Source organism: Drechmeria coniospora, chromosome 02 (genome assembly GCF_001625195.1).
Source record: "Drechmeria coniospora strain ARSEF 6962 chromosome 02, whole genome shotgun sequence".
Taxonomy (NCBI): domain Eukaryota; kingdom Fungi; phylum Ascomycota; class Sordariomycetes; order Hypocreales; family Ophiocordycipitaceae; genus Drechmeria; species Drechmeria coniospora.
Window position 1 is genome coordinate 4861618 of NC_054390.1, and position 11271 is coordinate 4872888.

Sequence of the window (11271 nt, forward strand, 5' to 3'; positions counted from 1 at the left end):
CTCGATGCAGGTGTATATGCTGTACTCCGTAATGCGTATACCGTACGCCCTCGTATTTCAGTTCTCCCAGTCACGTTCTCACCGAATGCAGACGGCGTTGGAGGCTGCATCGAAGCAATCTTTCGATGGTCGTCCGATCAGGGGCAGGGGATGATGTTCTGCCAGTGGTCAGGACAGGAGCCCAGCGCTTTTCAACGTTTCAACGGCCGCAATGGCTGAGCGATGGCTTGTGCCTGTACTCCGGACGTTCTAGGAATCTACCATTGACCTGACATGGCACATCATACTTTGCGCAATACTTTACGTCATCCGTTGTTGAATGGAGAACCAAGCAGCATTCCGCTGGAGGAACCCGGAGCTTTGCAGGGCAGTCATTGCTGCATTGACTCGGACAAGGAGCGGTATGAATAAACTATAGGTACTTCGGTCCTTGCACCTATTCGTAGTGAATTCATAGAGTACTGTGTACAGAATACAGTACTTGTATATTCCTGCTGGCACAGTACATGTATGTGATGAGAGCAAGCAATTATATGCCGTACTGCGTGCGTACATGCGCATATATATACCCCCGAGTGCGTCTACTATATCGATACAGTACTATTCATACCTATGGTACATGAAAGTCTGGTAGCAGATATCCGTACAAGGGTAACTTGCTCCTAATGAATAGCACGCGCTCGAGTGCTGGGAAATCCAAGAAATAATGTTTAGGAAGCAATCCGTACGCCTCACTCCCGCTCGCCCTTGGTTTTCGTCGTGTAACAAAAGTGGACTACGCCAGCACGTGTCGGGCAGGAGAAGCGCCGGATGACTTCATTCACGACGAGTCTTCGTCCTCCGGAAAGCCTCCGACGGGTGGCCTCCAGGACCCGTGGAATCGATGCTGGGCCAAGGCGTCGTCCGGTATTCGGCCGTCATTCCTGCTGCCGGAATGCATCTGACCCATGCCGAAAGCGTTAATCGGCATAATCAAGATGTCGCCGACGAGGCGCGGTTTGATGAGGCCGCTGAGATTCGTCAGCGACGTGATGTCCGGGTCTAGCCGTTGCAGCTGGCGAAAGACGGCGTCGGTCCACGGAACCGGACCAGTGAGCTCGATGACGTCGTACTGTGTGGGATCAAGGTCCGCGTACGAGACTCCCTTGGTCTTGGCGAATTCTTCAATGGCCGCGACGGACCATTGGATCATGTCGAGGAAGACTGGGTGTCCCGGCACGGCGGCGATGGTCCATTGGCAGAACTGAATTTCTTCGTGGCTCTCGGCCCAGTTGGAATCGCCAAGCCGGTCGAACTCGATGCCGATGACGACGCGGGTGCCTTCCTGGTACTCCTCGGGAACCCAGCGGTTGATGGGTCGGATGGCGTATGTGTCGATGTCGGTGTAAGTGCCCCCCTTGACCCAGAGGAGCAGATATCGAAGCAGGTCGGCCTTCATGCCCGTGTTCTGGAGATGATGGATCATGGCGACGAGGGAAGTATTCTGCAAGAAATGCTCGCGCATAAACATATCGGCCCCGTTCAGTCCCATCAGCATATATTCGTAATCCGGGTTTTTGGCAATCCAGGATGGCGTGTCGGCCAGTTCGAATTCATCGGCGGGGAATTTGAAGAAGAGTTGCCATATTTTGTGTGGGAGCAATGAGTCAAAGGTGGCCACGTCCGAGGTGCCCTTCTTGCTGTCGGTCTGTTTCTGCTTTTGCGTCTGCTTCTGCTTCTGTGTCTGCTTCTCTTCCTGCTTCTGCTTTTGCTTCTGCTTCTGCTCCTGTTCCTGCTCCTGTCCCTGCACCCTCTGCTGCTCCGGCTTCTGCTGCTGCTCCAGCTGCTGTTCCCCTTCCTTCTCCGGCTTCTGTTTCTGCTGCTTCTCCGGCTTCGGCTTCGGCTGCTGCTTCTGCGCCTGTTTCTGCTTTTGCTCCTGCTTATGCTCTGGTCCCTGCTCCTCCGCCTGCTGATCCTGCTTCTGAGCCTGCTTCTGGCCCTGCTTCTGGCCCTGCTTCTGGCCCTGCTGCTGACCCTGCTGCTGACCCTGCTTCTGGCCCTGCTTCTGACCCTGCTTCTGCTGCTGGGACTGCTTCTGGTCCTGTTTCTGACCCTGCTTCTGCTGCTGGGCCTGCTTCTGGTCCTGTTTCTGGCCCTGCGCCTGGGCCTGCGTCTGCTTCTGCTTCTGGCCCTGCTTCTGATCCTGCGCCTGCTTCTCACCCGGCTTCTGATTTTTGTCTGGCGTCTGCTTCACCTTTCCATTTTCCTTGTCCTGCCCCTTCACTTTCTGCTTCTGCTTCTGCTTCTGCTCTTGCTCCTGCGTCTCCTTTCCCTTCTGCGTCGCCTTGTCATTCTGCTTCTGCTTCTGCTGCTGCTCTTGCTTCTGCTTCTGACTCTCGTTATGGTTCTGATTCAAATTCTGGCTCTCAAGCTGCTCGTTCTGCTTCGCTGTTCGGCTCGTCGTCATGGGGCTCGACATCGAGTCATCGACAATGCGAGAGTGGTAGAGACTGTCACCGTAGAGGCTGTGGCCGGCGATGGCGATGAGCAGCAGGGCTAAGAGAGCGATGTAGATAGATGATCGACGCTGTCGGGTGTGGCGGAGGCTCGAAGGCGAAAGAAAGCGCGGGGTGATGCTGATGGCGATGCCCTTGACGCTATCGACGAGCGACCCGCGCCGGTCCTCTGGCCGGAATGGCTCATCTTCGCTCATGGTGGCAAGCAAGCAAACAGGCAAGTTCGCAACGGGCACGGCCGCAGAGAGGGCCAGACAGACAGAGTATGGCAGCGATGGGGAGTCTTACGTTTGGCACCGTTGTCCGTCCATAATGACCCGGTCATGATGAATGCCACCACTTCTCTCCGTTCTCTAACATGGCTGGTTCTAATCTCGCAGGGGCTTCATGGCGAGGCTGGGCCGTCGGAAGGCGTCGAGAAGCTAAACTAACAGCCAGCTTTGGCGGGTTCGTACACGTGCAACGCAGTACTGTGCCGTACAGTGCCGTGCAGGGCAGCCTGACGAGTCGAAAAGCGAGGCGGCGGTGGCGGTCACGAGCGAAGGCGGACGGGTGGGTAGCTAGTCTGATGCGGCGTCGTCGAGCGCCATCGAATGCTTCCGGCACACAAAGTGTTCCGCCACGAGGTAGGTCGGGCCTGCGTCAGGCTACGGAAGCCAACCCGAAAAGACGAAAAAAGGGGGCATGGCTGATGATGTCGTGAGGTTGAGATGCCATCGTGAATATGTGGAATAGACGCGGGGAATATGGGAGAAAATAATCTGCTGCATTTGAGGAGGAAGGCGGACGTCGACGACGCTATTGCGATGCAGGAGATGACGAAGCGCTGCAAGTGCAGAGTGTGGACGGAGTTTAGTGATGATTACCAAGTACCCAGGTACTCCGACCTTGCTGTAAGTACAGTGTAATTATAGATACGCCAGACACGGTACTTACAATTACGTGGGACCTGTGGACGCCGTGTGAGGTATGGCCACTTACTGTATGGGGTACGAGGACTAGTACTGTGCTAGCAGTTAGTGAATTCAGCCATGCACACGCAGTAATACTGACGTTACTCATAATGCTCCGTACTAGCACGGTGTTCATGTACAGTATGACGTGGACATTCTTCACCATGCATGTCGGTGCAAGTACTCCGTACTCCATGCTCCGTATATGTACAGTACTTGCCCACCAGTACAACCGTCAGTTACTTGTAGAGCCAACGGCCGGAACCACCTACAACGGCTGCTTGCTATCCAAGAAGTACCTGGCAAATATATATACGTTCCTATACTTTGACCCCCTTGTTTCTATTGTTTGCGCTAACCAACAGGTAGTACGAGTACTTCCGTAGAGGCACTGCAGTTGCACAAAAGGTGTTATTACTTGATGAGTCCACCGTACTCGTCTGAGGTGATACGAGTACTGTAGAGGCACGAGTAGGGGTACGAGTAAGTACCGCCCATGTGCCATAAGTACACCGTCTCCCTTCTGCACTGTATTATCAGATATATCATCTCCAAGTAGTTGTACGGAGAACATGAAAAGCAATGATAATGCTTGCACATCCACAGCATATCGGGATCCTGGCAGACAATAGCTCGAGCGGCTTGTCAGTCAGTCCTTACAGTCGCCGTGGACAGGAACAGAACGGGATCGAATATTGTAACATATTGCAAGTGCATGCATGGTCATCCCGACTCCATCCAGCCACATGCTCCGTCCGCTTTCCCGCCATCACCATCGTCGCACCCTGTGGGCGTCGAACGATGGGCGGCCGAGATCGCTCCGTGCATTGTTTAGTATCGATACAGACAGACAGGCAGGCAGGCAGGCAGGCAGGCACACACACACACACACACACACACACCTGGCTACACGCGACAAAAAATTTCCGTCTACTGTACAGGGTACGCTATGCTCAAAGGAATACATGACAGGTAATCAGACCGATCAGCAGCTCATCCCGTCCGTCATCGTGGTGTCGCCGACGTCCGCAAAGGGCGCAAATCGATGATTCTCATTGCCGTCGTCGTCGTCGACGCAGTCCATATCGTCACTTCCTCTCTTGGCCACCGCGTCGCTCCTCGAGAAGCGGGCCATCCGATGCGAGGTGTCGGGTAGGGTGCCATCGACGGCCGTCCGCGCATCCCGTGCCACCGCGTTCTCTGCCCGCCGGGTGTCCCCCCACGTCTGGAGAATGCGCTTCGTGTCTTCGTCGAAAGTGCAGCAGAACCGCTGGATGGCGACGAAGCCGAGGGCGGGGATGAGGTCGCTGTCGTAGAGCGCCATGATGTAGGCGACCACGACGGCCGCGGACTGGCCGTTGCCCGAGTCGCAGCAGACGAGGACCCTGCCGTGCCCACCCCGACGTTGAACGGCGAGTATGTGCTCGTTGATGACGCTGAAGCCTTCTCGGAAGCCGTCGAGCAAGCTGGTGTGGTGCAGGTTGAGGTAACGGACCGCGAGATTTCGTCCTCGGGTCGCCTTTTCGACGCTGAGGAGCTTGATGTGCGCCAGGCGAGCATCGCGGACGACGAGAACCATGGTGATGGCCTCCCTCTGCAGGAACTTGTCGTCCCGCACGACGTTCGAGGGGCCGAGGTAGAGAAAGTCGAGGATCGGCTGGGCCTCGTGCCGGTGCTGGTACTTCCAGACGCAGGCTCGATCCGTCGGCACCTGCTCTCTGTTGCCGGTAACGAGGAGATAATCGTCTGCCGTCATTTGCCACGGCCTGATCTGGGCGGCTGACGGCCGCAGCGTCAGCCCCCCCGTCTTCGTCTCCTGCCACTGGTGCAGGGGCACATCGATCAGAGGTGGACTGGGCGCTTCGTACGAGTAGTCCCTGGAGCGGATGACATTGCATGCCGTCGGCGTCTTGGACAGGCTCTCGGGGCCACTGTCGTCCGCCCTTGATAAAATATCATCCATCGTCATTCTGCCACAGTTTCGGCCGATGATGCAATGCAACCGAGAACGCAACTCGCCGTGGCTATCGACCTGAACGTCACCACCTTGACCTGTTTCCCAGACAATTTTTCGCGGCCCGCTTTCTTGCCTGTTCACCTGCCTGTTCTCTTGTCTAATCACTTGCCGGTTCACTTGGAGGTTCACCTGATTGTTCTCTTCCCTGTTCGCCCTCCCCAGTCGGTCCTTGCGGCGCGCCAGCCTGGTAACGGCGCTACTTCTCCGTCTTCAGTTTTCTGTCTTTCTCGGAAGACGAACGCGAAAACGCACGAAGAGCGTGCCAAGAGATGCCGGCTGCTGTAGTGTTCGAAGGGGGTAGGTTGATGGGGTGCTTGGCAGATATATAGATATGGGTCGATGCTGGACTTTAGGGTGGTGTAGTAGCAGGAACATTTACCTAGTCCGCGTTTAGTTTTAATACCTGCTGGCAGCACTGGCACGTTTGTGCAGGTACTGTGAAAATGTATTCCTCAAGTAGGTCGTTAATCCATACTTGCACCTATTTCCTATTGGGTACTAGACGTTGTTAATAGAATGTATCCTCCAGGTTGCTGGCTGCGCAGTAATAGCTCACCATCATCTATATACAAGTATTACTTACTGTTCGGAGTATTCGCACGTCCACCATATACGCACGTCCACCATACGCACATCTTTTTTTACCACATGGGCCGGCCAGTAGGGCGTTCAAACGTTGTCCTCAAACAAAGAAAAGAAAGCCATACTGATCATTGTATGTCCCCGTGGCTCCGTGCTCATAGCATTGTTTCTATCCGCCGTTCGTTCATTCACTGTACAGCTACGATCTGAACGGTGAGCATTTTCTCCCATCCCAATTGAGCTGCTGCATCTTTGGATTACCAACGAGGAAACCCATCAATCTGTGATGCTACTGAGTGCTGGAAACTGTCTACTCCTGAAACGCAGTGTATATTTTGTTTACGGAACTGACCAGGACCCATGCAGCCTCTGGCGTTCAATTGATGCGAAACGTGCACACCGAGGCGGCGAGTTGTAGCAAGACATCGCCCCCTACATTATCACCACGAGACAAGACCGTGTCATTCATCGCTGCCATGCAGAAAAGAAATCTCTAGTAGTAGTGCACAGTGCAGTCGCGCCCTCTTCCTTGTCATCCTTGACGCCAAAGATGCTTTGGCATCGTGGTCCATCCGGTGGCGTCGACGAAAACTCTACTGGCTTCCCAACCTTGCCTCCCGCCGCCCCCCCCCCGCCTTTTCACTCAGGCCTTTTCGCGGCCGGCCAGTCCATCGCGGGCGGATCGTCCAGCTCCTACTCCGCTTCGTCCGCCTCGCCCTTGCCCTGGCCGATCTGCAGCCTGTTGAGCTTGCGGCCTCGAGCCTGCTGTCGTTTCGTCTTGCGCTGGCTCTCGAGCTGCTCCTCGGTAAAATCCAGCCGGTCGAGCGTCTGGATCAGCTTCTCCTCCACCAGCGAGCGCACATGCAGCGCCAGCGCCTGACTGCGAAACATACCCGCGTACCGGTACGACAGCCACATGTACTGGTTGATGGCGATGTGCAGCGACTCGAGCTTGTAGAGGTACTCCTGAGAGGTCCCGCTATCGGCACCCCCCAGCTCGAGGTCGAGGATCTCGAGCGGCATCTCCTTGATCGATAGCAGGTCTCCCGTCGAGTTCTCGGCCACCACGCGAGCGAGCGCCCGCAGCACGTCGACCGCCCCTTCTGCTCGGAGGGCAACGGGCAGGTAGCAGAACGTCAACCTGTCAAAGATGGTGAGCGGTAGATCCTGGATGATGTCCGCGATCTCGAGGATGTCGTTTCCGATGTTGAGTCGAAACCGAGGGCCCACCGTCGCCATGGCCTTGATGCGCATCAAGATGAACGACAGAGGCGTGTCCGGCGGGAAGTACGACGCGAACCGCTCGACGATGCCGGCCGGAGCCTGGATCGACGCCGTCTTGATGTCGTCCACCTTTTTCTGAAATGCCCGCTGCACATTTCGCAGGTCGGCACGATCCATCGTCGTCACGTACCCGACCTTTTCCTCCTCCTCCTCCTCCTTCTCCACCACCGTTCGTCCCGGCGCGGCGACCTCGTTGGCCTTGACGGCAGATTGCGCCGTCCGATAGCGGCCTGCCCTGCCGCCAATCTGTTTAATTTCCGGACTGTTGAGCAGTCGGTTCTGGCTTCCGTCAAACTTCGTAACCGACTCCAGGATGACGCGCCGAATCTCGAGGTTGAGCCCCATGCCGATGGCGTCGCTGGCGACGACGAAGTCGTAGTCGTTGTCGGGGTCATTAAACAGCGCCGCCTGCTGGACGCGCACTTCGGGGGGCAGGGAGCCGTATATGATGGCGCAGCGTCTGCCCGTGTAGGCCTCGATGTTTCGTTTCAAGACGTGCAACGATAGCCGGCTGAAGGCGACAACGGCGTCGCCTTTCTGAAGCTTGCTGTAGTCGCCCTCGATGGATGTGTCCATCATCTTGAGCGGGCTGAGTCGTTCGTACCGATGCACGATGCACTCGTCGCCGATGCCGGCGCAGAGGGCCTGGATGAGAGGCACGGTCCGATCCTCACCACAAACGTGAACCTCCTTGGCCTGGACGCCGAGGAGCGCCGTGGTCCACGCATTGCCACGGTCATCGTCGGTGATCATCTGGATCTCGTCGATGACGGCCACGTCGAAGCGCGTGTTGAGGGGCACCATTTCCACCGTGCAGCTGGAGAAGTACTGGTCCGTGTCCTCGGGGATGCGAACTTCCTCGCCCGTGAGGAGGGCGCAGGGGAGTCCTTTGGCTTGCAGCCTCTGATAGACTTCGGTGGCGAGCAGACGGAGAGGCCCCGCGTAGACGCCGCATTTCGAGTTCTCAAGCGCCCGGAGCGCGTTGTAGGTTTTCCCCGAATTCGTCGGCCCGACGTGGACATGGACCGTCCGCTGCATCGTCCGGGTGGCCGGAAACCACTCGTGGGGGTAGCGGAAGTCGAGTAACCGCTTTTGGCTCTCTTCAAGGTCTTTGGAGAATCGCTCTCGGACGACGAAGGACTGGAATGAGTACTGTATCTCCTTGGTGAGGCCTTTGATGTCCTTCATGATGAAGGCATCCCTCAAGCTCCAAAATAGGGGGTTCTTGTCCCGACGAGTGACATTCTGCTCAGCGAGAGAGAACGCATGATCGAGAGCGTTCATGAAAAGGGCTGCCTGTCGGTTGAGTTCGTCCTCGCCGATCCCGGCGGTGGAGAACTGAGAGGAAGCCAGCTGTGTGAGAACGGTTTGGAGGCGGTGCAGCACGGTTGAACGGAAGACGCCATGACGTCCAGTGTACTTTTTGCGAACGTCGAGACGAAGCCGCGTTTGTGGATCGTGTCCTTGGCTGACCTGAGTAAAGAGATTTATTAGTGACCCTGGCAACATCGTCTGAGACGTGCTGACTGTCGAGTCTCACAAAGCTGGATCTCGAACGAGCGGCCAATTTCTCGGCACCCTTGAGCTTTCCGTTGGCTGCACCAGATCGGCTCGTTGCCGCCGACTGGCCTTGACTGGCTTGGAGAGTCGTCGAAAATAGACGACATGTCTGATGGCAAATGTTGACTCTCCAAGACGCTGCTAGAGCCACTCGATTCATGGCCACGGCCGCGTTGATGTGTTTGGCATTTCCTGCGACCCCTTGGCTGCTGGAGTTGTCACTTCGAAACGACCTGCTCGAACAACAAAGAAAACTACACTAAATCCGAGAACGAGCGGCGGATGATGCCAATATTTTGAGGCGATGGATGAACTGCTCGTCGTCTTGGGCGACAGTGAAAACTTGCTAGTCACGTGATGCATGAACGAATGGTTAGAAATTCCCTGCATATGTTGAGTGTGCCAGACTTCATCACAGGTTCAAATAAATACAATAATAACGGTGAGCTCAATGAAGCAAAATACGGAAAATAATCTGCGGATGATATGTTTGCCTTTCCTGTAGTTCTTCATCAACCACTACATGCATGGAAGTGCATGAGTAATGCCAGATATCTCGAGAACATGACGAAACACAGTTAGGCGTACGGAGTACGGAGTACAGTACTCCGTAAGTAAGTACTGTAAGTATTAATTCATATTAGATGGGCGGGTGAGACCAGTTTGCGCCACACTACGCCACAGGCAAGCTCAGATGGGTGGCTTTGGGTAGTGACGTCGGGCGCTACTCAACATTACTCCACAGGCGTCACTGCGTCAGCATCCTCCTCTCCTCCAACAAACAAACAACAACCACCTACACATCCACCGAGATTTCCTCACCTTTCAGCAGACATTACGACTCGCCTAATCGGATACTTTTAATCGGCCCAAGTGGTGCAACGGCCCATATCACCTACAAAAACCCACAACGACTAGACGATTGATCCGGCCGATCAGTCGACGCAATGGCATCATCCTCGTCACAGCCGACCCCCCTCCTCTAGTGCGCATTGACCGGTCACGATTGCTCTCCTCCAATACAAGTATACTAATGAGAAGCAGCTCCTGCATCGCCCATAATACCACGATCCTCGCCGAATGCACCACTTCTGCCTCGTCGCAAACCTCGTCGCTGGCGTCACTCATCCTACCGAAAATCGAGCATGCGACACCTCAAAAGCTGACGTACACACACGGGCAGCACCAGATCCACTACGTCGCCGAGTCGCCGCAGGGTCACTCCTCCCACCCGGCGGCCGGCGCCGGGGGCCTCACGTTTCTGGTCATTGCCGATGCCTCCCTGGGCCGGCGCGTGCCGTTCAATTTCCTGCTCGAAATCCGCAACCGTTTTTTCGCCCGGTTTCCGGAGGAGAGTAGCGATTTCGCCGACATGCCCAACTACGGCGCCGGCTCCTTCAACGGTGAACTAAAGAACCTCATGATCGAGTATGGTACGACAAACGGCGTACACGACGACGCCATCGGCACGGCCAGGCGCGAGATTGACGATGTCCGGGGCATCATGACACGCAACATCGACAGTCTACTGGAGCGCGGCGAGAGGGTTGACCTTCTCGTCGACAAGACGGACCGTTTGGGTGGCAGCTCGAGCGAGTTTCGGGTCCGGAGCCGGGGGCTGAAGCGGCAACTGTGGTGGCAAAATGTGAAGCTCATGGCGCTGGTGGCATTTGTCATCTTCCTCATCGTCATGGTGCTTGTCATTGCCATAAAAAATTCGACGAATTAGTCGGCACACTCGCTGCAGTGGCATCCACAGCATTCCTGCCGATTCATTACTCTGGGAGTTGTCTTTTGCGGCTTCACCTCCAGGCAACATATTGTTTCCTGACACATGTTGATATAGCTCGTATCTGGTATGTATTTTGTATTCATTGCATAATCACCTTGCCGCCCACGTATGGGCTTTGGCAACGATATATCACGCTCTCCTTCCGGCTGCACTTGTTGCGTGGATGAAAAACTGCAGCATATGTACTGCGGGGTTGAAACCCAGATACATGACTAGCTCCCTAAGCTCTCGAAATCCTGTAGCTTCCGGGTCAATCTCGTGACGGATTCCCCGTGAGTGGCCGATGGGGAATCAAACTTTCATGGCAGCTTTGGAGCAGAGCAGCGGGAGAGATGCTCTGGGGTGCAAAGTTGGATTGGTTGACGTCAAGGTCGCAACATTGAGAAGAAAGAAACCACCACACCGCTTCCGATCCATGGCTGCAAAATCCACCCCTTGCCTCATCATCGTCCATTGTATGGAATCAACTCTTCCAATCATCTGATCGCTCATTCCCCCAGTTCGTCAGGCTGTCAGCCAGTCCGTTCGTTGTTCAAAGTTTTGGCCCCTTTCCCGCCTGGTGGTAAACGTAGCCATGAACGACGGGAC

The 11271-nt window shown here is 55.5% G+C and overlaps 4 protein-coding genes across 4 annotated transcripts; 1 reads left to right on the forward strand and 3 right to left on the reverse strand.

Moving 5' to 3' along the window:
* Positions 1–820: 820 nt before the first annotated feature.
* Positions 821–2692, reverse strand: DCS_04438 (alpha-1,6-mannosyltransferase Och1; the record flags this gene model as incomplete). Its single annotated transcript, XM_040801748.1, has 1 exon — positions 821–2692. One exon carries the CDS (start codon positions 2690–2692, stop codon positions 821–823), a length of 1872 nt encoding a protein of 623 aa, XP_040656781.1.
* Positions 2693–4433: 1741 nt separating this feature from the next.
* Positions 4434–5417, reverse strand: DCS_04439 (uncharacterized protein; the record flags this gene model as incomplete). The annotated part of the gene is made up of 1 exon (XM_040801749.1): positions 4434–5417. One exon carries the CDS (start codon positions 5415–5417, stop codon positions 4434–4436), a length of 984 nt encoding a protein of 327 aa, XP_040656782.1.
* Positions 5418–6740: 1323 nt separating this feature from the next.
* On the reverse strand, positions 6741–9051 carry DCS_04440 (ATP-dependent RNA helicase SUV3 precursor; the record flags this gene model as incomplete). Its single annotated transcript, XM_040801750.1, has 2 exons — positions 6741–8804; positions 8872–9051. 2 exons carry the CDS (start codon positions 9049–9051, stop codon positions 6741–6743), a joined length of 2244 nt encoding a protein of 747 aa, XP_040656783.1.
* An 873-nt stretch (positions 9052–9924) lies between these two features.
* DCS_04441 (uncharacterized protein) lies at positions 9925–10620 on the forward strand (the record flags this gene model as incomplete). The annotated part of the gene is made up of 1 exon (XM_040801751.1): positions 9925–10620. The coding sequence occupies one exon, from the start codon at positions 9925–9927 to the stop codon at positions 10618–10620; it is 696 nt and encodes a 231-aa protein (XP_040656784.1).
* Positions 10621–11271: the final 651 nt, after the last annotated feature.